Here is a 27,252-nt window from a genome sequence, read left to right as displayed (position 1 = left end):
ACAATGATCCAAGGGGGGCGAGTCTAAGGAACGAGATATGGCGATGCTCAAGTTAGAACATATCAAATGGGGAAATTGGAATGAACTAAAAATTTCCAGTTCTAAGGACATGATTAAAATATAAGAAAGAACCTCGATGTTTAACAAATCAAAATGAGTCCCAGAAAACAAACTCCCTATGTTCAAAAGTAATGTCCTGCCAATGCACATCTGTTTCTTTCCTTCTTTTCACTTTAAATAAAAGATAATTCTACATCTGATATGGTGACTGTAACCCAAATCTGCAAGTTACTTCAAAATAAAACGCCTCATATGCCAGAAAGCATGGTAAATTCTAAGCAAAGAGACAAAATAATCACTTGGTTATTCTGACGCCGAACCATTACACAGATCAATTTAGTTGCTCATTGCGGCTGCGGTAGACAGGATCATTTTCTGGGGCTGCATTGAACGGAAATGGTTTAATCCTCTTCAAAAATGTGTAAAACTCAGATTAGATTAAAATGGATCGATACTCACTGCAGCCAACTCGTTCTCATGCTTAGGTATAAAAGCCGTGTCCACCTTTCCATTTCTGAAGTCCTGTGTTTCAATAAGCATGCAAATTAGATGAGAGAAGTTAAAAAATCAAGAGTTTCCCAGCATAATTTTCTGGGTAGAAATCAGTATTGACCAAGAATTTCTACATAGTTTATCGAAAAAAAAGAAAAGGGCTTCGGCACACAATTTGAAATTTTGGTACCTCAACATTCAGAATTAACTTATGGTACTCAATAGTGGTAGGAACTCCTGTTTCAGAAAAGATACTAATAATCAGTTGCTAAAAGCAATTTGGAAATAAGTATGCCATATGACAAACAAATGAACCGGGCTTCCATGTCTCATATAAAAGCATAAGAGAGTTTCCACACTGGTGGTTATTTTGGGAACCATGTTATCTGGAATTCTCACATTTATAATGCAGTTCTTTACCTCTTCCATTATAGATTTTCAGGAACGGTCACGAAGAAGAATAATACAGATAAGAGTTGATTATTGTCAATAAATGAAAGTAAATGCTAAACATTAATGTAGATAACAAGGGAAAAACGGTTATCATCTAAAAGGATCTCAAACTTCTTTTGTTAATAAAATATTTGAAAAGCATGGAATTTAAGTCAGATAAGCAAAGAAGTTAATAGTAGCTCCCAACAATCGTCATGTATTCATCTGTCTTAATTATAAGAACTCTTGCATCATTAAAATATGATAAAAGAGACATAAAAATGATATCCTAGATTCTCTAATTCACAGTGCATTTATTGGCTTACAAACCTGTGATAATAGTGTCATTCAGCGCCCTTTTCATTCTTTCTATTGCCTTCTCCCTTGTTGGTGCCCAAACAATAAGCTAAATCATAAAGTTATGTAATCAAGTTAGCTAAACAATCCAATAGTATCTTATCAGCATATCAGAAAGACTGGTTAGCTAAAACCCCATAACAGAACATTAATGTCATAAAATGCCCTAACTAATTAGTGAAGAATAAATCAACAAAGGCACCTTTCCAAGTAGGGAATCATAGCTTGGAGGAACCACATAGCCCGGGTAAATGTGACTATCCATTCTCACAAATGGACCTCCAGATGGCAAGTATGAAGTGATTCTCCCTGCAGTTTTTGCAAGAGAAATTAAAAACAAGCATTTACGAATAGAACACTCAAATCTATGCCAGTCCATATGCAAATAAAGGTTCTAATGAGTGAATAGAAGATGAAATTTATAAAAGTCCACAGCTCAAGTCCATAAAAGAAAAGGCCGAATAAAGGCACAAAGAATTTTGTTAGTGGAGAAGATGAGGAAAAATATTTGCAGAAGAGTTACAATAAAGACTCTTCCCAATCTTGTGTTAAATTTACAAACCATCCAGTAAAAACAGAGAATGGAGAATACCAGGCCCAGGACGAAAACCTTTGAAGGCATCTTCTGCATTAATGCGGCACTCGATTGAATGCCCTCTAAGAACAATATCTTCCTGTGGATTACCAATGTTATAATAGGTTATGAGCTGACTCCAAATCAATTATTAAAAATGAATTGTAGATATAATGTTCACCTGTTTGTAGGTCAGCCTCTCTCCGAGAGCCACTCGAATTTGTTCCTCAATCAAGTCAGTTGAAGAAATCATTTCTGTGACAGGATGTTCTACCTGGTTTTCATTGAAAATAAAAAAGGTATAAGGAAACCGTCGAAATTCTAGAGACTAGCATGAACAATAGAAACCATCAATACCTGAATCCTGGTGTTCATCTCCATGAAGTAGAAAGAACCTCTTTCATCCAATAGAAATTCAACAGTTCCAACACCAATGTAACCTATAGATGCAGCAGCTGCTACAGCAGCATCACCCATAGCTTTCCGTAGTTCTGGGGACAAAGCAGGTGATGGAGCTTCCTCGAGAAGCTTTTGATTTCTCCTCTGTCAAATCATTTTAGTTATAAAATAATCCTCAGGAACTGTTTTTAGTTGGCTATTTATTCTTCCAATGATACAAAAACCTTTTATTTTGGGACAATTTAGAGCAATTTCAATCAAATGGCAGACAAAGTTAACAGATATTACCAATTGAGATGTCAATTTCTGTTCCAGAATTCATGCAGGCACCCATCAAATATTTAACTTGATATTTTCTTCTTCCATTAATTTTCTTTGTTAGTATTTAGTCACCAGGTTTCAGAGATCGAAGACAGCTCTAAAAGTTTGTGAGATATTAGTTTGATCGATTAGCAAAAAGTTTGCAAAGCAGGTGACAACGGTTCAACTTGTTGAATTAGCCTCTCTGCTTGCAAAGGTTGCATATATTGACCCTTTCCTAACTATGTGTTAGCAAAAGCCTCATGCTGGCTGACCCTTTTTCTGTAACAAAAAGATTGCGATCTCAGGTAATAACACTAAAATTGGATTAGATGTTATTCATCTATGAGACAAATAAGAAATGGCATAAAACCATACACTGAATATGAAAGGAAAAGCCTAACTGGGTAAAAGAAGACAGCATTCAGCAATATCCTTCATCCTTTTGGTCCTTTCGCCCTAAAATAAAATTCTACATCTCACATTTTTATAATTGGAACACATACAGGGAAACTAATGAATAGATTTTACAAGATGTTCAGTATTCTGTAGAAAGTTTCGAGGGCACAAGAGGATAGCAGGAATCTCAATAACATAATAACTTGAAAGCATAATGTCCGACTTAGTGTGAAAGGAAAAACCAAAATGGTGAAATGATTAGTACAAACTGCACCTAGTAATATGGTTGCTTACCTTTCCAGATACAGTAATTGAAGTTCACAGAAGTATTACAAAATATCAAATACAACAAAATGATGTTAATTAACAGTGACAAAGATATGAAATAAAATAGTCAACGTGATTGCTACTCAGTTCAATTCTTGGTATATGATTTTTGATTATATGTTCTTTCAAGTTAGTTAAAGAACACAAATCTTCATAAAAAAGACAAAGACTTGATTCAGTTAGTTAACTCGAGACTCTGCAGAAGTTGAGCAACATAGAGATTAACTGTTAAAGTGAGTTGAAGAATATATATTTAAATACCTGAATGCTGCAATCACGCTCTCCAAAATGGACAACATTACCATATTTGTCTGCAAGAACCTATGAAGACACATAAAGCAATAGTAATTACAGTTGACTAAGATCTGAATGAACTTTCTATAAGACATCATGATATGTATGTATGTATGTATATATATATATATATATATATTTGTGTGTGTGTGTGTGTCCGTCCGTACACACACACACATATTCTCAAGCTCACTCTTATAAGACATGGAAAATCAATACAAGGAAGTTTTGAGAAAGAAAAGGTAACTGATTTCAAAAAAACTAAACATGGTGATAGCCACCTAAATGTGGTATCACGATAATGTTATCCTAGAGATTGAATAATGAAAAATAATATCTAGTGAAATCAAGATAGTTAGAAATTTAGTTACAAACTTGAAGAATTAGACAAGTATTTTCTTTATTATCTGCATTATAGTGTGTAAATATTAATGAACTATTGAAAGTATTAGTGTCATTTTCTCATCTTTCATATTCACTAGCCATTATTCTATTTATCACCATATAATAACTACATAAAATTTCATTAGTTCTTACCAAATTCCAGACCTTAGTTCTTGCCATAATAGACTTCAGATTCAACTTGGTGCCGAGAAATGCATTAATCGAGAGAGTTCAAATCTAGTTATTCTCATAATTTATTACTTGCTGGAAACAGCTCTAACAAAGTTGACATGAGAACATATCAACAAATTACGAAATCAATTCTAAGATATATTAACCATGGATAAGATATCCTACATGAAACTTAAATGCTATGATGTTCCAATCTAGAAGTTAAACCTGAAACACATAGTTAGCAAGCTAAAATGTTAAAACATAATTAACAAGCTAAAATGTGATGTCTAGTAAATGACTGCATGGAGTTTAGCAAGTTTAGTTTAAACATACAGAACCAATGAAATTTTTTCTACCATTTATCAGTGCCAGCATCTTAGTATTTATACCATAAACATGAAATTTTACCTGAAATTCAATATGCCTTGGATTCTGGATATACTTTTCCAAATAAACCCCATCATTTCCAAATGCCGCTGCTGCCTCACTCTTAGCTTGCTGTATATAAGAGAACAGTACTGTTTAAACTTTAGAGTGCAACTAGAATAATGTCCATGTACCAAGACCAACAATCATTCAAACAGAATAGTTACGCAGCAAACAAATTCCCATGGCATTGGAACTACATTTTATATAGTCTCCAAGTGGATATAATCATGAACCATAATCCACGACATGGATTATACTGTACTCAGTGTCTTTTAGCCTTTTATAGAAGAAACTATTTTATAGTGGTTCCGTTTAGCCTTGACTTAAGAACAACTGTGTCCTTTATTCCAGAACCTCCTGAGTTAATAATTCCTAGTAAAGAGTGTCCCTGTATAGAAGACTTGTTATAAAGAGTCATTTTCCACATGGTTTTCTGGTTGTTTTAACTTTTAAGGTAGAAAAGAAAACAATGATCTTGTCAGAGCATTATCATATCTTCAGGAGTTATCTAATGATGTTCAGCTATAAAAAGAGCAAAGATTGGACCCTATGTTACCAAAATTCTGGTCAACCCATTTTCATAAATTGAAATTCAATTCCTCCGAATCCAACCATGTTTTGAGTCCTAATAGGACTTTTTGACAGAATGCTCCAGCAAGGTGAAAAAGCCCATCTGATGGTCTGAAATATGAAATATCTGCATAAGGTAATCATTGCTCCAAACTTCCTTCCCAACCAAATTCCAGAAAGATATATTACTATATATATATCCATTGCTGTGCTATTTTAAGAATCCACAAACAGTAGCTTATTTCCTACATCAGGACTCTAGTCTCACCAAACAACGATGCTATTATTCAACAGACACCAACATAAACAAGCCCAAAAACAATCCAAATCAAACATGATCGGAGTTGAACAAATTGACTCAGAATAAAATAAATTCAAACCCACTCAGACTAAATGAATTCAAATTAACTTAACACCACAAAAGGACAAAATAGTGACCTAAAATTGGAGATAAATAAGGCATAGCATTCAGTGGTACAAATTGGGCATATAGCATACCAGTAGCAACTTCACAAACTCTTCAGGTTCTTTTGCTAGACGCATTCCCCGTCCCCCACCACCAGCAGTTGCCTAAAGGAACGTGAGAGAAACAAATGAAGCATAAATCAAATGTTCCAAAAGCGAAGTTAATTCAAGATAATATAAAAACTTTGATTAACTCCAAACACTAGAACTGATAACTAAAATACCAAATGAGATTCATGAGATGTCAAGAATGAGCCAAAAAATCAATTTAGATAAGTGATCAAACACATCTACAATGAGCATCTTGACCCAAAAGTAACCTAAGGGAAGTTGAAAAAAATAAAGTTTTAACCTTAATAGAAGAAGAGGCAAGAGCGAGATCATGTCGTTCCATGGGTCCCTCGTTTTGATGGAACGGACTCATCCTACATAGTGCCAAAGTCGAAGGAAGCTTCGAGGCACATGCATCTTATCTCTACGAAGTATTTAACGGAGGAACTAAGGCGACTCGACTTGCGAAAGCGAAGTTGGGGTCAGAAGACCTAGGCACGAGGCAAGAGGACGCGAACGCGAGTACTCTTGATGAATATGTTGTAGTGTTGCCATTCGAGTTGCTACAAAGGAAGCGATGGACAACGGAGATTATGCTGGGGGCAAGAGCCTAGGATCCAGACAATGACACACTAATCTTAACGAAGTCGATGGACTTCGAGAACTGCTAGGCGACGGACTGTCCTAGAGTTGTACTTCGACTGAGTGTGACTTGAGAGCGGGTGGACGAAGGTTAATTGCCAAAGGAGCAAATAGAATCAGAGGCAGTGGAGGCCCTGCGATGTGTTGTCAAAGGCCACACATGGAGAGATCGCAGTCCAAGTTCATCCCACAAAAATCATAATGCAATGAAGATGTCACCAAGAAGCGACATGATGCAGTGGATCGTGGTGGAACAATTCGAGGCAATACGACATACGGGATAAATCCCGCGAGGGATTTGATCATATGAAGGTATGATCGGAAACTATTGGGAGCTCCACTCCGATGAACAACACGACGACAAGAAAGGCAATGGATTCATGGAGTGAATGTCAACGAGTTTTTCATGCGTGCATTGAATTTTGCACTGGATAAAAGCCTTGGTCATCAGTATATAAGAGCTATGTACCAACGAGGAAAAATTTCGAGTGCAAGTACCAGTGAATCCCATGGGGTGGCTTGATCATGCAGAGGTATGATCGGAGCGGTTGGAAGTTGGACTATTTTAGAGCTCATTTTCGCTTAAGGGAGCTTAGAAAGTCATATGACAAGACCGAGTAAGCGAACGTTGCTACCAAGGGCGTAAAGGAAAATAGAATCGGCGCGAGCCCTGCAACATGATAGTGAAAGTCATGCATGAGAGTTGTAGTTTATCTATCTATCGACCAAGGGGAACTACTCGGAGAACACATAGGTGTTGAAACAAATGGTCGAAAGGGGCGAGGAAGCGACGACGAGTCAATAGGGACTGAGCTACCCAAAACCAAGCGTCGATTAGAATGGAGGTAGACTCGAAGAAATGCCGCAATGCCACAGAGGCAGATCTATCGATAACGAAGAAAGAGACATAGATACAAAGCTACGGATAGTAGGGCCATGGGCATGACAACGCCGCGGTACCACAGAGGCGGGACTTCCGTGGAGTCATCGATCCCTTGCTCTCATGGAGGGAGAGCGCTTGGTCGTTAAAGGGGCTAAGGAGGTGGAGAATACAGAGGTAAACTCCAAGAAACGAGACATGAGCGAAGGGTAGAGGCCAAGGAACCTCGTAAGACTGGTGTCGACGGGTTTCTCATCAAAATAGCCGAAAATGAGAAACTTTAAGTCGATGCAGCAGTGCTCGACCAAGAAACAAAGTAAATAATACGTGGTGTTGTACCTTTTCTACTCAAAGAAGTAGACGAGAGATGATGGAAAAGATGGTACAATCCCAAATACACCCAAAACCATTAGACACTTGCTCCAAGTCGGGGCAAAATTTTGCTCTTTTTGGACAAAACTTCTTGCATTACAAAAGTTTGATGATAATAAGAAGGCGAATCGCAATAGCTAACTCAACGCAAGAAGTGCAAACACTTCGGGTGCTTCGGAAGTATAAGCAAAGAGTAGGCGAAGGTTAGTAAGGATAGTAACATTTGTCTTCCCAACTCTTAAAAGAATAAGTGAAACCCAAGTACCTCAATTCTCTTATTTATCCAACAAAGGAGCTCTGTATATGTTCAAAGATCCCTCGAAGAAACTTAATGGAAAACAACAGTTGTTAAATCCTCGCCAATGGTGATCGGTGTAACCGAGAATAAATTGTCCACTTCATTTCCCAACAGAATGTCAATCAAAAGTGGAAGTGAAGCAAACCTATTTGAAGATGACAACCAAGTACAAAAGGAATCGATGGGCAAATTTTGTAAAGGAAAGACTTAAAAAATTTCATAGTCTGCGAAGCGATACTCGTTAAAGCTCCAATTGGCATCCACCTAATTTAAGCAACGCGAGACGTTTAAGAGACTTAACATATAACAAGGATTTTTTTTTCCTTCGTTTGAAAGATCCACAGGAACCAACAAAGATCAGCACAACTTGACCAACCCCACACTAGAGTCGAGTCATTGACGAGTAGAAGCAGCATGACGGATCAAAGTTCGACTACTAAACAATAATAGCAGAGAGCAACTAGGAACCAAGAAATACATTGCAACTAGAGTAGAATATTGAAGACTCAACAAAACAAAGGAGATGCAATGTCTGTAAAGGCTTCGACGCGAACGTCGAAGGAATAAGTGGGGGAGAATGTCATGAACAAAACTATAAATAGTGTATTCGATATAATGCTTGTATGTCTATATCTTTTTATTTTGTTCATGCTTTGCATAGCGTATAAAGGGATTGCAGTAGACTTGGCAACCACATTTTGGTTAGCTTTTGTGGTCGTTTCAAGCTTGTAAATGCAGGTTGTGTGCAGTCGTTGCGCAAAGGCAAAAATGTCCAAAAACAAAGTATTCAAGCAGCCATTTTGGGGGTTTTCTAGCTCCACGAAGTGGTGTAGAGTATTAGCTAGCACAGCACCCAGGAGCTACTCAGGTGGCACATGGCTAGATAAATCTTTGAGGTAATGTTAGGGCTGGTTCGTTGTCTTGTTTCATAGTAGTGTCATGTGGACATGTTTGGCTGTGGCGGACCACGTTGGACCCTTTATCGTGTGACCGTTCAGAGCTTGCAAAATCTATGATTATAATTTGCATTGTCTATCAAGTGTTTGCTTAAATGACTATTTGTGGGATCCCGATTTAAACGTTTCCTCTAACCCGTCTTCTCATTTACGAGTCCTTAAGGGACCATAAGAGATTTCGAGGAGGCTGACTCTTTGTGGACGGACATACAAAGGTGCCGCACGACTTAGGCAAAACCAACTAAGTCTGTGACAGTATATTAAAATCAAAATAAACAAAAAAGAAGAGTCGATATTCTTTCTCGGTAATATTAACTATTAATACACAATGTCATGGACAAGCAGAGCATTCTATTTATCAGGCCTCTTCTTAGACTTTCACTAGAAAACCATAACAGTTGACAACTTATCCTACTTCAGTCCTTCCAAAAGATCACGACAATTAAAATTCCCAAGTCTTTGGCAAGTTCTGGAAATCATAAGCTCATAAAATCAGCTTATACACATCAAAATATTGAGGTGAAGATAATAATATTTTGTTGCAGACTCCTGTTCACTAGCTTTTAAGATGAACCACATAAACATAAATATAAATTACTGTGTCAAAGACTAAGGACAATTCTTGTCGTTGACCAGGAAAACTAAGGCATCCTGGGCATGCATTTACATCTGTTTCACCACAGATCTGCATCAATTGTGCCAAAGGAAATAATCCAGACATTTTATTGGAAGAATCTGAGCATTGATAACCCATAGGTATCCTTCTTCAAGACTTGCACGTGGTTCATGGTAATGTTGAATTCCTTTCAAATGCCAAGCACTCTTCCAAGCCAAAGTACTAGGACTAATTGTGGTCATAATAAGCTCATGAAATCAGTTTCTTGGAAAGTAACATGAAACAAGAGACAAGTCAATGTCCATAACAAATGATGCAGCGTGAAATTGACTTTAAACCCATGATATGAAGAAATTATCTTTATGTGGTGTCTTTTTCTATAATTTTTTGTTAAACAGCATAAATCTGAAATAACATTACCACGTAAAAGAATGTGGATCTTTCTTGACAGTAATATAAAGTAAGTGTACCCTGAGATAATAGCGACAAGAGAATGGTATTGACAGTGTATCTCAGAAAAAGAAATTGTACCTTGATCATGACAGGAAAGCCAATTTCATGAGCAAGCTTCACAGCCTCCTCTGTTGACTATAAAATATAAATAACAAACTTTTTAGAAATTGGAGCACTGAATCAAACACAATAATGCTAGTAAATCATACTTGAGTAGTAATTCATGACATGACATGAGAACTGATGTGCAAGAAAGTCTTTCTTCTACCTGCAATAGTCCATCGCTTCCAGGTACGGTAGGGACACCTGCTTTCTTCATTGTTTCCCTAGCTGTAGATTTATCGCCCATTACTCGGATGCTGTCAGGCTAGCAAAGAATTAAAATCAGGTCATTCTTATAGGCCCATGACATATAGTAGTAAAAGTATGACTTATTCAACAATGAAGCATACGTGTGATAAATAATCTAGAGGATGAGTTCTACACCCATTAGGTTAGGTGAATAATTTTTTGTTTTCAAATCAAGAAAGTGACAGGGTTGACAAACATAAAGTTCCCTGCGTGACACTGTTTTCTGAATTGCATCCTAAAGGATTACTTATATGATTAATTACCTTTTGATTGAAATGATAAACAGTTGGATTAAGTTATACTTTGTTAGATGCACTTTAGTTGGACTTTACAATGAAGCATCACAAAAAACTAATCTAACACCAAATAAAGTAATTAAGCAAAACTTGTTTCTTATTTTATTTGACCAAGAACCATAATCAGAAGCGAACATTTGAGAAGTTCCTTGTAAGCAATGACGAAAACAAAAGTTTCATGAAACATTCTGTGGAAATACAGACAATGTTCATATCAACCCATGTCTGCATAGCACTGGCATAGGATTCAAGGATATCAAGGGTGACAAAACCATCAAATCATGTCAACAAGCAAAATTAATACTCTTAAGCTTGTAGTATTGCTCGAACATCCAATATTAGATAAAAATAAATAAATCTTGATGGCTTTTTGAAATGTAAAGAAGTCAAGAAAATAGATACTTCATATTAGTTTTGGTGATTAAAGTTCTAAATCTTAATTCATAATGCCAGCTGTCAGAACAAAAATTGCTTACATTTGGGCCAATAAAGTTGATCCTATGCTCTCTGCATATGTCGACAAAACCAGCATTCTCAGCTAGGAATCCATAACCAGGATGTAACATGGTACATCGATGACTGACAGCAGCAGATAAAACATTTGGAATGAACAAGTACCTGTTTAACATATAAGAACACATAAATATATAGCTGCCTGAAGATCTTTCTCTATGCCTTAAATGAGCAACAATAGATTTCAAGAGGAAAAAAACTATAGCAGATTACACTAGCTATGGTTATAGGAAGTACTACTTTTTTTGTTTTTCGGGAGTTGTATATTAACTAACAATGATAAGAAAAAGCAGCACTTACGATTGACTGCTTGGTGCTTCACCAATGCATACTGCCTCATCTGCGAGCCGCACGTGAAGAGCATCCCGATCTATTGTAGAGTGCACAGCAACACATGGTATTCCCATTTCATGTGCAGTTCGGATCACCCTGACTGCAATTTCTCCTCTATTTGCCACAAGAATCTTCCCACCCTGGCAAGTTGCATTAAGAGCCCCTCCATTATATTTTAACCTCCTGTTTGTATGAGCAGTCATTTGCCTGGAAGAACACACTTTATGGAAGACTGGAGAATATCCCACACTAAAGCTACATTGTGAGCTTTTCATTCCTCCAGCATGTCTGGGAAACAACCCCTACAGATAGAAATATCATGAACTTGGATCGTTACTACACCAATTATGGGCTTCAGAAGTAACCACGAAGAAGCCTTCAGAAATAACAGCAATAAAAGCTTTCTTTCAAGTTGAAGAAATCATGCTCATACACCAATTATGGGCTTGGATCATTAACCAACTGATTTTTTTTAATAAAATTCAAATCAGAAAGTCCCTTGCACACTGGTAAGTGAAATCACTAATCCTCATACTCCCTTTATTGCTACAACAATATGAAGTATTTAACTACAACAATTCTCATACACCTATATGAAGTATTTATAAAAATCGCTACAACAATATATTGTTCTAATTAGCGAAGCTTTTATTACTGTTAAATAATAAAACATGCAATTACTAAATAGCGAAGCTCAAACCAGCTCAAAAACATGCAATTACTCTCCAAGAAACAATATATTGTTTTGGATAATAGATCAAAACACAAGCTTTAACCACTAATCGTATGAGCTTGATGCTTTGGATTTGCCACAACATTTTGGCAAATGACTACTAAAGCCCCCCACTAATAAATCTTAAAGACGTTGTAAACTAAAAAATGAAGCGGATTAAACTATCAAGTAAAAGCACACCTTTTGTTAGAACAAATACTACTGAGAACCTTTCACAATTATCTAGATCAAAATCCCCAATCTCAACCATTAACTCGTTTTCACTTCAATCATCATGTGCACGACCAGAAAAGCAAAAGGAAAGAGAAAAAAGGACCAAATCAACGAAGACGAACTTGGCAGTGACTTACGGGAGGCGACAACGCAGGCTTGAAGACGACAGTGAGGTCCATGATCGTCAGGAAACCCTAGAATCATCATCAGCAAACACAACTAAGGATACCCAACCACATTAGACACTAGAAGTAAACAAAAAGGAAGAAGAAATATAGATCAGCCCAAATCCGCCAAGAGCTCGGACGAACAAGCGGATCCGGCGAGAGGAATAACCTGAAGAAGAGAATGACGGCCGGGTGAGGATTCGAGGAAGAGAAAGAGATGCGATCGGAGAGAGGGAGGCGAGAGTTATAACGCCAGTTGGGGAAGAGGCAGAGGTGGGTCGATGAAATCGAGGTGACGCGGAGCTCGGAAGCTCCGCCTCCGCCGCTTTATACTCGATCCGGTTTTTTTGGGCCTGTCTCGTTCTCTATAGTAAGAGGTTTTTATTGAACCAAGCCCCCATGGTTGGATCGGGTACGGGTTCGCAGGAACCCGATCCGCTTCCGCTCGAAGTCCGACTACCAAATTCGTGGGCACCGTCCACGTGTCTTTTGGACGGAGATGAACTTCTTTAATTACTTATTTAATATTATATGGATTATTTAGCTTTACATATAGAAAATAATGGAACGTTTATGCTCTTAAAAACAGAACATATGATGTGTTTTCTTTCAGTAATATATATATTTTTTGTGGAAAAAATTCAAGTTATATGGTCATATACCTTAGAAATTAAATATTATAATAAATATAAACTAATATTAAATGAAATATATTTTCAGGAATATTAGGATAACAACGTGTCTATACTAAAAGTTTTGAGTATTTATTGGTCAATAATGAGATATTACTGAGATAGGGTTTATAACTAAAAGCAGAATTATTAGTACAGAATATGAAGGCATGATAAATGAGGACTCCTTAAATTGAACATAAATTTATATAAGATTATCGCAAAAGTGTTTTTGGGCAAGATTTATTATGGTAAAAATTAACAAATTAAAAACAATTAAGATTAAAAATATATATATTATTGTTTGAATAAGTATATATTAATATGATTATTGTTTTCGATCGATAATACTCGATATATGGAGTACAGTGAGTCATATTACATCAATTAAGAGTGATGATAACAGGTCTATTGTCCATGCTATATTAACAAAATATTTAAGGAGAATACAGTGCTTTCAGACTGAATGAGATAAGGAGTATTGTATAATCCTTAGACCAAAATAGATAAGTCGAATCAATTTCATAAAGTTAGATTGATAACTAAGATTAATCATATAAAATTTATAACATCAATAAAAGATCAAATAAGACATTATCATTTAAAATATGATTAAAAAATCAGAATTAGAACTAAAATATCATTAAAAAAATATTTAAAACATCATAAAAGGTTTATGGATATTGAATTTAAAATATATAAATTGATTATAATTTATGGTACAAAAGAGACAGATGAAAATATACAAAGATTAAACCAAATACTGATAATTTGATCCCATTTTTGCCTCGTACAAAGTTCCACAAACGAAAAGAATTCATATGACTAATCTCGGACGTTACAACTTGTCATGGCTTCTCAATAACCGTAGGGTTTAAAATATTTTTCAGAATATTTTTTAAAGCTTAAATTTGTAGCAAAATTATAATCGACTAGAGTTTGACTGAGCCCATTCTTAATCAAGTTTGATTTGATATGAACCTATGGTAAATAAATTATACATCAAAATCAATACCTTATATGAATGTTTCAACCAAACACGTTTAACCTTCTATCAAAGAGAAAAAAGAGCGTAAACTTAACAAACAAAAATTAATTGGTGAATTACTTTTAAAATTTTTTGGTAGAGCATCTCTACTTTAAATTTTTTTTTAAATAATCTCATTGGAAAAATATCATCTTATCACTTTTTTCGTTAAACTCATCGTTGTCTCTATCGTCCCACCACTACTCACGTTCATTACTTGAGAGCTCGTGGTTGCTCGTAATCTCTTTCCATTTGCAATCTTGATATGAGAGTTGGTTACTCATTTCTGCCTATAGTTCATATGCAAGCGCTGGTTACCTCCCTTCGCTATCTACGAGATCGATCCTCTCAGTTTAAAACTCTTATGAGAGGATTAGTTATCTAGGATGAGCATTATCGTTATAGGTGGGTTGAGTTAAAGACGAAATGAAGATATAGAATTGTTATTTAAAAAAATATTATTTTGAAAATTTTCAAAGTACGAATGTATTAGAAAAATTTAAAAATAATTTTTTTAATGAATTCACCCAAAATTAATTATAAAATTCTATTTATAATAAAATAACATCGAAGCCTTGAATTGAAAAAAAAAGGGTAATATTGGAGGAATTTTTAGGAAAATCACCTCAGTTAAATTGCAGTCTAATTTAAGCTTGACTTTTGCTGCCTCATTTACGACTTGTCTCTCTCATGTACCTAACGAGTTTTGAGTCAGCAACAGGAGCAGGTCCCACGCTGGCCCCAGACTTTGCCACGATTCATGATCTGGTACGTGAACGAGTGCTTGTGCCGAAGAAAAACAATATTTTTACGACTCTGTCGGTTACGCGCTCACTTTTCCTACCATCAGGGATGAGGAGCATTATGTGGGGCCTATCTGTGGACCCACTGCTCTATGCAGTTAAACAAAAGGTGAAAGTAGAGTGCTATTTCGAAGTGTAACAAGTATTTTGCGTTTCGAAGCCTATACCGTCCCCAAGTTTCCTGCCCGGAAACCCTTCCTCTCTTTGAGACGACGCTCACGTGTGGGCTCCGCTCTGTGTGGGCGCCGCGGTTGAGGTCCTGTGAGAGGGCAATGCACGAGGTAAAATTTCTCGGGATAGGACGTTGGGGCCGTATTTTTCCATCATATTTTGTTTGTGTATCCCCGTAACAACCGGTACACTGGTCTCCTCATTCCCCTACCCCTCTCTCTCTCTCTCTCTGCTTCCGTCTTTCTTCCTCCTCTTCGCGTCCTCTTCGCTTGCCCCGCGCCCTGGTTAAAGAAACCCTAAACCTAGAACCAATTGATCCATCCTGTGGTATTTTGCTTAATCTATCGGATCCCTTCCCTCTCGGAGCTGGATCCGATAACACCTCCCGATCGTTCCTCCGGGAGGTAACTCGCTGTACTTGTTGTTTTCCTGATCCTGGATGTGTGTTGTGGTACTGATTGGCGCTGAGGACTCGCCTCGTTCGATTTGCGTGTTATGGTGGTGGGTTGGGTCGGATCTCCGAATGTTTAATCGTTGTGATTGCGTCTCTATTTCTTTCCGATGTGGAGCGTGATTGATTCAGTCTCGGACGAATTGATTTGTCTGTTTGTAGTTTCGTTTTCGTAATCCATCGCGTAGTTTGCCATCTGAGTCTTATTACGTTGGTATCGGTACATTTGAGTAAAGCTTGGGCTGTCTACATAGTTTGTTATCTGCATTCCCTGCTTACTTGTTTTGGCACTTGGACGCGTAGTTGGGATTCTTTTGTGGTCGCTGACCAATGGCCATGTCAGTATATAGGTGACCAGAAACCACTTTGGCAAAGAGAGTGTCTTCATGCTAGAATGTTTTGTTATTCTGATGGTTGCATCGTGCTCCTATGGATAGCAGAAAAATAACTTTAAACTCATACGGATTCTGAGCATTGTATGTTTCGGCAGATCAACCAGTAAAAACAGACACCATTTACCTAGCTTTAATTTATAACTGTGGAAGAATGATTTTTTAATGCATTTGGATTGCTAAACATTGTGTCGTTTAATGGGTCAAATTGTAAAAAAAAGTAGACACTGCTTTACCTAGTTTTAATTTCCAACTGTCTCTTTTTTGCATGAGAGACTGCTTTGATGAGTTATATATACTGAGCATGAGCATTCGAGCAGACGATCAAAAATTGCATAGTTTAAGCTGATTTACTCCAAGAACGTTCAGAAGTAAATTTTTTAATTTCCACATTGACTTTTGTATTTTAAGAGTTTAATATTATCATTTCTTGAATTTTGTTACTTTCTGAATTGATCTTTAGCGATCTGTCTGTCACATACCTCAGCAATTGAAACTAGAGATTTATATTCTGAGAAGATTCTTTTCTTTATTGATCTAGAAGTATAGTATTCATTTTAATGGGATTCCTGACCGAGAGAAGGTAAGCTTCTGAAAAAGTTTCCTGAATCCATATGGTGATCAAGCATATGATGGTGGCTTGTCGCCTTGATATTGGTCACAGTAAGCAGTTTGTGAGGGTAGACAAATCCTGTAGATTGTTACAGGGGGCAAAACAAGAGATTATCTTTTCTATAATCTATAGAGCCTCTCATTAATACAGTCTACCTTATAAATTTGTCTTATGTATTTGTCCATCATAAAATTTATTCTTAAGACTATCAATTGATCATTCTTATGTATTAATCCTTCATAAGATTTATTCTTAGACTATCAATTGATTACCATATGATGCTTCTTCTCACTGGATACAGCAATGGCTTTAGTACTTAAACAGACGAATTCATAAAGGTTTTTGTTCATTCTACATTCTACATAGTGAACATGCAATGGTGATTTTGTGCTAGTCTATATCATGTAGAAAGAATAAAAAGTTTGGGTCATGCACTGTTCTGGTAAGTAAAGTAGTAAAAATCATTATAAAGTTCGATATTTTTAATCTGGGATATATTTTGATGTAATCAGACAGCTTATGCTCCTATGCTTATAGGATCCATCATGATTTCTTACAACTTGAAAATTAAAAAAAAAATGGTATGCTGGTTATTCTTCTCTTTCAATTGTACTAAGTTTTTGTAAATTACAAATACTGTGAGAACATCACCAGTTCTAAGTTTCTTCCAGAAATTCGGGTGATAGATATGCAAGGTTTTGGGCACTATCCAGAATGCAAATTGGGTTGCTCCAATCTCTAGTCAGCAACTAATTGCACTTTGGGAAAGTACATGCTAGCTTCATTTCTGCATCCGCAGTTATTTTCACCTTCTTTTTTCCATGTTTTACACATTCATTCTCTGTTGATGGCATGTAATTAAAACCTAAAAATACATAGACCCTTTGTTCGGGTAAAACAAAATGCTAGGTTGTAAGACAAAAGACTTGTTGATATTCTTGTTATTGGAATCAGGGACCAGGCATAGCATTGTTACAGGTAAAACATTTGGTATTGACAATAATGTGTAATTTATTTGATCTGCTGTTGAAGTTGTTTTAAGGAAACATAAAATATTGATCTGCACATAACAGAAGCAGTTTCGATTGGATATGGTAGACCAGGCCAACAAAATGCTAATCAGGTTGTTCCTTGAAACAGAAAATCTTGAAGTCTGTATTTAGTTTCTTCATGACTCCATGTAAATTCTTGGATTTAATAGTCCTATGTACAAAATAACAATGTTTTGTTTCCTAAATTTTCTTCGTGTAAAAGGGTTTGTCAAAACAACTCACAATTTTGCAATCTCTGATGGAATTATGTCTAAATTTTTTGTCATATCTAACAGACTAATAAAAGTTATACATACAATACGGTACCCCCTTATAGCAATTGTCATTATTACAGAAATAATTATCTTTGTTCAATTCTGTTCAGTATATCATGTAAAGATCATGAACTACCCTGGGAGACCTCATTAAAAAAGTTAAGTTCATACTGCAGTGCTGGTATTGATGATGATCAGAATGGACTTGAATATAACCTAATATGACTTCTACTGTGAAGATGAAATTCTATGATTGACCAATGCGTAAGAAATTTTCCATGTGCTGTAATATCTCTTCCTTTTTTTCCCCATCAAATTTGTTCTATGACCTCAGATTATGCTGTCAAACAAATTTGCCCCTTTGATATTATGCAGGCGTAATTGTTTTTATCATTTAAGACATTATATTGCACTAGGGTGCAGTTGTGATGTTCATTTTTGATGGATGTCATTGGAGGCTACTGTTCCTAGGGTTCCTTTTACTTTTTACAGCTTGGACCTTTATCGGCAATCATTGCTCTCTTGATATGACATGCTGGTCAGATGCTTGCCTGTGATGAAGTCTAGGCCTTTTACTGCATCAATATTTCTTCCTGATGAGGTATTTGAGTTACCTTTTTTCTTACTATTGTGCAGGTTTTTGCCATCTTCTGCAATGGTGCACCAAATTAACCTATTTGTTGATGTATGGTTATGATTGGATCTTCACAATGCAGTTGGTATCTAATGATTGTCAAGAAATATCAGATACTGAGCCCATTCTTCCAAAGCTGACTGCTGCAGGCAGTTCCCAGGAGTTGACATCTTCAAGTGAAATTAGACCTGTGCTCAGCGATTGTGATCAAAATGTTGATGATGATATTGACGATGAGCGTCGCAATCTGGTCAATCAAGATCCTCCACAATGCCGAATTTGCCTTGATATCGGAGGTCTCTACTAATCATAATCGGTACACTAAGATTCACAAGGAAGTTATATTGTTATGGAGCATGTAAATTTGACAGAATTACTGATACAAATCTAGGATATAGTAGCATCAATATAAAAATATGTTAAATTGACTGTGTTATGCTGCATAATAGTATTAATTCATTTTTTTATTGACGATATCTTAGATTTTCCTACAGGTGACGACTTGATTGCACCTTGCTATTGCAGGGGTACACAGAAGTATGTGCATCGGTCCTGTCTTGATAACTGGAGATCAACTAAGGTACAACTATATAAGTTGATATCAAATTTTCACTTAAATTTTAGCCATATTCAGTTTACCAAATGATCAATTACTGTTGGATAAATTATTTTTCTATGGGCAAAACTGTGCAATACTTTATTTTCAACTTGTTGGTTGTTTTCATATTCTTTCCTCTTTGACAAAGGCAAGTTTATCACCTATCTGCTTTCTTCTAACAGGAGGGCTTTGCATTTGCACACTGTACAGAGTGCAGGGCAGTTTTCTTATTGCGAGCAAATGTGCCTCCGGATCGCTGGTGGCTAAGATTGAAGTTTCAGCTCCTTGTAGCTAGGGACCATGTCCTTATATTTGTTATTGTGCAATTGGTAAAATGTACATCTTTTTTTCTTTCAATAGATTTGCCCAACAAAATTGAATGTCTTTTAGAACTTACATGTCTTTTACTGTCTTTAGTCTCGATTGATCTTACCATCTGCTAGAAAGTTGCATTTTTGATCTAGGAATGGCAAATGATTATACAATGTCTGCTTTCTGCCAGTGATTGAAAAGGCGCTCGGGCGAGGCGAGGCGAGGCCCGAGCGCCTCGCTAATCTCCCAGGCGGCGCGCTTCAAACAGGCGCCTTCTGGGCGCTCGCCCGAGCCCAGGCGCTGGGCGCTTCGAGCGAGCGCCTGGGTAAACCAAGGCGACCGAACCAGGATTTTAGGTCTGGTTCGGTCCTGGTTCGGTTGGTTAGTTGGTTCAATCGAACCAACTAAACTGATATAACCCTTACCCAACCCTAACCCGCTGCCGCTGCCACTCCCGATCCCGATCCCGATCTCGCTGCTCGCCGCTGTCGCTGCTCGCAAACGTTGCCTCTGTCGCCGCTCACGCCTCCCGCTGCTCGTCACTCCTGCTCCCGCTGTCGTTGCTCGCGCTGTCGCTGCTCGCAAACGCTGCCTCTGTCGCCGCTTGCGCCTCCCGCTGCTCACCGCTCCTGCTCCCGCTGTCGCTGCTCGCCGTTATCGCTGCTCGCAAACGCTGTCGCTGTCGCCTCTCGCGCCTCCCGCTACTCGTCGCTCCCGCTCCCTTTCCCGTTGCCGTTGCTCGCCGGTCACCGCTGCCGCTGTCGCCGCTGCTTCCTCGTTTCTCAGTCAGCAGGCTCAGTATACAGTATGCTCTTAATATTAAGTTTATTTAAAATGATTAATTTTCAATACTGTCAATAGATTTTCTTAATTTAATAACATATTTTTATTTAAAATTTTAAATAATTATATTTATTAATTATATTATATATTTTTATATTTTAGCGCCTCGCTTCGCTCGGGCGAGCGCCTAGCGCCTCGGGCGTTTTTGGACCTTGGCGCCTTTTGGCGCCTAGCACTTTTTAAATCACTGCTTGCTGCTATATTTTTCTCTAAACATCGCTATCCAAAATTATTTAAATATGGATATGGTTATGTGGCTAGTTCCATTGAATTCTGATATCCAAATACTGGATATATCTTAAGTATTTAAATGTGTTATTTCATATTTGATTCTTTTTTATATATTGTATCCTCTTTTTTCCCTTTTCTTTTCACATTTGTTTTTTATTTTTTATTTTCCTCAGGAATGTAGTTTATTGTTTTCAGTAAGTGCTTTAATTGTTTGTTTGTCATATGTCCAATTTATGTAATTTGCATATATATCCACCTTAAATCTGATCTAAATTTGTGTCAGTCATCAGGCATCCGATTATCATCTATTCTATTTTATATATGGTTACATATTTTAGTGCTCTTTCAATATCAATATCTGATCTTTCCACTGATTAAAAATATATATCGATATGGTCTTTCCCAAGGTTTGCGATTTCGAATTGTACCGCCCGTGAACCAGTAGCGGGCAGTCCGCTCGATATAGTGGCCGGGCTGTGGCGAGGCTGAGGGAGAAGCGTTGAAGAAGGAAGAAGAAGGAGAGGACGTTTGAAGAAGAGGGAGAATCGGGAGAACCTCGGCTTGAACTTGTTTCCACGCCCTTTCTCGATCCGGATCCGGCGTTGCCCTCCCTCGTCGATCCCGATCTAGGAGGTAACAACGAGGAGAGTTGTAAAGAGGAGGATCTGGAGGCGCGGGGATCAGCGAAGGTGGTGGCTAGAGCAACGGAAGAGGCGGTCTCCTTCATCGCCTCGTCTATGACTTTGCGGCCTTCTTCTTCGTTGAAGGCCGGAGATGTCTACGGCCTTCGATGAAGAATGATATATATATATATATATATATATATATATGTATATGTATATATATATATATATGTATATGTATATATATATATATATGTATATGTATATATATGTATATGTATATGTACATACAAATATACATATACATATATATAGGCATATTGCTCGATACAACGTACCGTACCATACCGAGCAAAGCTCGATACACTGGTACGGTACGAAATTTCAAACCTTGGTCTTTCCAACATCTCTTCTGCATCTGATCCATTTTGGCCCTATTGATAGTTATCTAATTTAAACTTCTTGAATAGTTATCTATTTTACCATATCCATTTTAGCCGTACTGGAAATGTCAGCTGTCTTTCACCCCAGGTACTGGCAACTATCACTGTTATTATCAGAAGCCTTCTTAATATATATGAATTAAAATGAAAAGTAGAATGTTTTAATCTGCATGAATTAGGCTTCATAACATTCGCAGCCCCTGCTCAATATATCAACAACTGTAAAGTTTTCATAAAAGAACACACATTGTTGGTTCTTAACCTTTAAGAAATATGAAGAATCATGAGTTTTCTTGTCCACAATCTTTGGGGACCAAGATGATGATCTTGATCTTTTAGTTCCTAAAGTAGAATTAAATTTGGTTGTAGAATTGACTTTTCAAGTAGTAGCTGAAATTTCTACTTAAAAGTCATGTGTGCCTCAGCCTTGAGCACATACTACTAGATCCACTTGAGTACTCTCAACATGATTATTCCATGTAAAACAATGCTTACAACTTCTAGTGCCATAGAAAGAAACAGGATTTGTTCTTTCTAACCAAGCAAAATACAGCATGTCCTTTCTGTATTTTGGTCATTTTGATCTTGTTTTGGTTCAACAGTGCAAATGCCACATGTGCTAGATGAATTTATTTAAGAACTACAAGAGTTGCAGTGTGATTTTTTAGTCTGTTGAAATAGAACTCTTATTTGTAGACTGTTGTAGCTTGTGGATAATGTCCATTCCTATTGCCTGCAGTCAGAAAATAAAGCTTTGCAAATGGTTTTTAGGTGATGCAGTTCTAGTAAGAATCAAATAGGGTCTAAATGGTCTTTAAGATATTTCAGATTGTTTGGTTAAAATATCTTCTGAGTTCAGATTCCAATATAAAGCTAGCTTTTTATAGAAAGGTTACTCTTGCACTAGCACAGAAAACTAGTTAATTTATCATGATGCATCAGAGTTTTCCCTTTGGGTATTATCTTTTTTCTGTGATCATCACTGAAATTGTTCATCACTACATGTTAACTTTAGAAGCTGAAGCATAACTATATAAATGATGTGGCCTTTCCATACAAGTATAAATCATTTGCACACTCTTTAAGAAATTGCTGAAGTTTTATCGTGTTTTTGGTTTCATGAATTTTCTTGAAATGCATTTGACAGGTTGTGGCTTTCTTGGGTATGCTGGTCTACAGATTCTACGGTGAAGAACTGAGAGAAATGTTTGGTTATGAAGAACATCCTTATGGATTCTATACAATGGCCAGTAAGTTCCCTTTTGCCAACTCTGTTTAATTTCTTGGCTTCATGATAACTCTTGTACAGGCATTATGCAGATTTCAAGTTTAATGTCATGGAAGTCGTCATTGTGTTAGTGGTGGACACAAAAACCTTGGCCCACTTGAATCTGTATCTATTGACAAGTTCTGATTTAGGCTCTTACGCTGTTAATGGACGCCAAGGTGTTTTCTGAATTAACTCATCTGGGTGTTGGCTATTGAGCTTTGATTCTAAGGAAGTTGCACGGATGATCTGATAAGAAATTGTTTTACCAGCTACTAGCTTAATGTTAATTCTCAAAGAGGTAGTACAGAATTATCATTGTCAAACCACTAACTAGTAACATTACAGTGGAATTATCAAACAAGCTTAGATTAGGAGTGAACGCCCACACCAACCTACGAGCTAGTAACTTTACAGTGGATCCTGCCAATATGGCACAAACATTTAAATTTTAAGCCATTGTTAACATTGTTAAACCACTCAAGTTCATCAGTTATATATGCAAATGAATTTATTATTCTGTTATATCTTTATTCAAGATTGTTGGTATCATAATCTTACATGGTCATATCCTTAAGGACTTTTGTGGGGCCCACTAAATGCATAACAGACCTGTGGGAAATATGAGGTTCTCAAATAATTGCAAGCCGTCATGCTTTTTATGATCCTGGTGCCTTTTCCTTCCATTGTGTTGGAGACTCATTGCGATCTGTAATTGGTCCAGTAGCAACCCACTGATCACATTATCTAATCACTTCTCTTGAAACATGGTGCAACTTCCCCAACAACCATTATGGAGTGGGACTTCCCTAACATGGTCTTACCTGGTGCTCAGTCAGTAGTTTTATAGCATGCAAAATCAAATGCACATGTCAATTCTTTCTTCCCTTGTATGGAGGCATAATGACCTTCCCACTTGATCTCTGGCATGCTCAACATAACTTTTCATGGAATACAGAATTCTCTAGATTCCAGTGAGTGGCAATTAGATACCCTGCTGCCACACTATTGTTTGTATGCTTGTTGATCTGACTCCCCTTTTCTGATTAAGAAACCATAATATTGAAACGTGTCAGCTCACATGGAAGAGCTTATAGAACTGCTTTAGCACCACTTTGCCATGACCCAAGGGACCTACTGGTGTGGTGCTAATATGCTTTAGACCAAACTACTTATAGCATATCACTCGAGAATTGAGATTATGTATACCAAATTTATTATTTTCCATATAATATGCCACCGTTATGATATGGGAGGTTGGCTTTGAAGCTAATGTCTATTGAGTTGTAGAGCATCTATGTTTCAGTCGTGTTTTAATCTGATGCAACCAGATTAATCCTCTAGATATGATAATATATAGAGAAAATTTCATTTTATTTAAATTAAGAACCAAAACATTCTCAACGGTTGATCAAGCATGCTTAGAGCTGGATAGGCTTGTTAAACACAGTCCAACGATCAATCCATTAACATCTCCCTGGAAAAACATACTGATATTTTATTTTTGCATTTTTCTTCTGGGTCATCTTTTATTTCTGTATTTCAAGAAAACATTTCTGGAGGGTCTAATGCAGTCCCTAGTTTCTTTGCTTGATGTAGAGATTTGTGAACAACTTAGGTGCCTTATGTTTTGCTGATGCATTGCTTCATGATTCAGTATTGGCTGTTATTCTGGTGGGCTTGCTATATGGTTTCTTCATTGCTATAATCTGTGGACAGAGAATTAATGAGCGGCATTATCATGTTCTTGCAAAGCAGGAGCTGACAAAGGTTAGTAATGATGTGTACTTCCTAGATTCCAGGTACCTATCTAGTTCCTTTTCTGTTTTATTTTAGATGTTTCCTGCAGCTGTGGAAGTGCTATAGATTCAGTTTAATACTCCCGTTCATATTTCTACTTCAAATGGATTATCCCAGACTTGTAGTCCTAGTTAAAATGATTTATTTCACTGTAGATTTCACTAAATATAATCCATTCATACTGAAACCACAAGCTGCAGCTTTAGGTGTGTTTTGTGATTTGAATTTTGTTTTCTTGTAGGGCTTGTTTATGCTTGAATATATACTCTGTCCCTTGGGAACCAAAGTAGTGTTTTTATTGGGCCCATAAAGAGATGACAACTGGGTTATAGCTTTGTGAGTTGCACAAGGCTAAAGTATATTGGATTTGCAAAAATTAAATACGTGATGGGAAGATATAATTGTCCCATTCTCTGTGTTACCCCTTCATCTTTTATAAGAACCATTTCATTCATCTGCGCAAAGGCATGTTCAGAATTAAGCCTCCTTGCGAACTATCCGACCTAGGATTTTATTTTCTTTTAACTATTTAACTATTAATAGCTTTTGGTCTTTATTCAAGTTCACAAAGATTTAAATTGATACCATCTAACTAGTCTAATTGCAGGAGTACGTGGTTGAAAATCGAGATGAAAATAAAAACTTGCCAGAGCTTGATCCTAGTCATGTTACAGAGTTGAGAATGCTGGGTCTTTATTGAGCTGATGTAGATTTGCAATGATCTGGTTATCTGGTAAGAAGACATGAACTCGCAAAGCTATATTTTTGCTTCATCATATAGAGACTATTAATAAATTTTGTTTCCAGCATTTTCATGTCAATATGCTGTATTTCTCTAAGCATTTGGTATTAATTCTTTTAATTACCTTGTAGGCAAGGTCAGATACCAGCCCTTTCCCCATTTTGGTTTACTTTTTGTTCATGTGTATTAAATTTATTCCAAGAAACAACATTTGAATCAGTTATGTTTCTTGGGGCTTGGACCTTAAAGCTGTATTTTGTTAATCATGATTTAGATTTTAAGCTGCTTCTTTCATTGTTACTGAGGTTCTTATATGATACTGCTATTATTAAAATTTTAGCTACATCATTGTCACTGAGGTTCTTATATGATACTGGTATTACTGAAATTTTAGCTACATCTTTCCCAGGTTATGGAATGATGCTTCCTTGTTTAGTTGACCATGTGATACCAGAAGAAACAAGCATGGATTATACCTGAACTAGAGCTGGAGATTTTTGCTTCATTGCACCATCTTCAGTGGGCATCTGGAGTTCGCTTTACACCTCCCTGAAATTGAAGGCAAATTTAAGAATTCTTTTGCTTTATCTTCGTGCAAATGTTTAGAGATGTGTCGTATACTATTCTTTATGTACACTAGTTAAACTTCTGCACGCCACTGCTTGTTCCATCCATCATGTAACCCAGAACACTTCTATTCTATGATTTCTTCTATTTGGTTATGTACCTGAATATACCTTCAAGGATACAATTGTAATCCCTGACATGGTCAATTTTACCGATGGAAGAATAGGCTTGTTCAACATAAATCGTTTTTTTGTCAGTGTTTGTAGCCTATGCTATGATGCAACTAAACATGCAGAATTCGGTTTTGGTTGGGATTCTCTTCTGTCATATTACCTGATGTCATGTTGACGAGTCTTCTTAATGACCCGGTGGTTTGATGAAAATTGATGCCTATGTTTTAACTGTTCTTTCAGTTTAAATATAATAAACTAAATTTTGTTGACATTTAATGTGGCACTAGAACAAGTTTTAGTGCAGCAGAAATGAAACAATGGTCTTTGTGATCTTCCTGACATTTAGTTTGTTGCTTGATGATTAGGATTTTTCAAAGAAACTTCATTCAGGAATTATGAACCTCATACAATTTGATAAGTGGTTGACATTTTGATAGAACTTCTAATATCTTTGGCATAAATCACCCTGCAGAAAAAAGCCAATTCAAGAAACAAAGAGTACATCCAGGATGAGTTCATGGTTATTGGCAGCCACTGGCTTCTCACCTTGCAATGCTGAAAGTGCATCATGAGTCCAGGTTAAAAGCTCATCAACTGAATCCTGGATTTCATACCTTGACTTGGTGTGCCTTGTCCCTTTGTTGGATGATTTAGGGATGTTATGGCCTCATGATATGGATGAACACACAACGGACAATCCTCCCCACCCACATGATGCCTAAGTGAGGGGAAGGGAGGAGATGAAGGGGGACCAATCATCATAACCTTTGTCCTCATCAAGGAGGAGGGGTTTAAACCTTCAGTTAGGAGAAAAGTAATCTCATTTCAGTCATCTACTGCTCTTCTCTTAGGCTATTCAGTATAAATTTTAACCTCTCCTCTTCAATCACATCCCATGCTCATGTCCTTCTGTTCCAAATGAGGAGCTTTCTGTCACAAGTTTCTGCCGTAGTACATTGAATTCAACCCTGGTCTCTTTGAGCACATTCCAAGCTCATGGTGTCCTTTTGTGTTTGAAGAGCTATCGTCTGTTCTGACCGTCTACCGCTGAATTC

General features: G+C 36.9%; 2 protein-coding genes across 5 annotated transcripts; one reads left to right on the top strand and one right to left on the bottom strand.

The window, feature by feature from the left end:
* Positions 1-179: 179 nt before the first annotated feature.
* LOC135609769 (biotin carboxylase 2, chloroplastic-like) lies at positions 180-12,884 on the bottom strand. Its single transcript, XM_065103386.1, has 17 exons — positions 12,700-12,884; positions 12,501-12,557; positions 11,385-11,719; positions 11,048-11,189; positions 10,193-10,291; positions 10,003-10,059; positions 5,690-5,761; positions 4,601-4,690; positions 3,602-3,661; positions 2,273-2,458; positions 2,097-2,189; positions 1,934-2,015; positions 1,544-1,650; positions 1,315-1,390; positions 743-789; positions 520-582; positions 180-441 (listed from the first exon to the last, which is right to left on the bottom strand). The coding sequence occupies exons 2-17, from the start codon at positions 12,540-12,542 to the stop codon at positions 397-399; spliced, it is 1,596 nt and encodes a 531-aa protein (XP_064959458.1). The 5' UTR covers positions 12,543-12,557; positions 12,700-12,884; the 3' UTR covers positions 180-396.
* A 2,514-nt stretch (positions 12,885-15,398) lies between these two features.
* LOC135609768 (uncharacterized) lies at positions 15,399-26,280 on the top strand. Of its 4 annotated transcripts, none has more exons than XM_065103382.1 (9): positions 15,399-15,606; positions 18,457-18,565; positions 18,681-18,894; positions 19,093-19,178; positions 19,379-19,525; positions 22,796-22,898; positions 24,573-24,685; positions 25,323-25,448; positions 25,867-26,280. In XM_065103382.1, the coding sequence occupies exons 2-8, from the start codon at positions 18,497-18,499 to the stop codon at positions 25,413-25,415; spliced, it is 825 nt and encodes a 274-aa protein (XP_064959454.1). In that variant the 5' UTR covers positions 15,399-15,606; positions 18,457-18,496; the 3' UTR covers positions 25,416-25,448; positions 25,867-26,280. The 4 variants fall into 4 exon arrangements, with proteins under 4 accessions (XP_064959454.1, XP_064959456.1, XP_064959457.1 ...); XM_065103384.1 differs by having other exon boundaries at positions 25,852-26,280; XM_065103385.1 differs by lacking the exon at positions 18,457-18,565 and having other exon boundaries at positions 18,601-18,894.
* Positions 26,281-27,252: the final 972 nt, after the last annotated feature.

This window comes from Musa acuminata, chromosome BXJ2-4, assembly GCF_036884655.1.
Source record: "Musa acuminata AAA Group cultivar baxijiao chromosome BXJ2-4, Cavendish_Baxijiao_AAA, whole genome shotgun sequence".
NCBI lineage: Eukaryota > Viridiplantae > Streptophyta > Magnoliopsida > Zingiberales > Musaceae > Musa > Musa acuminata.
The sequence above is the reverse complement of the archived record's forward strand: the minus strand, read 5'-3'. Positions and strand labels throughout refer to the sequence as shown.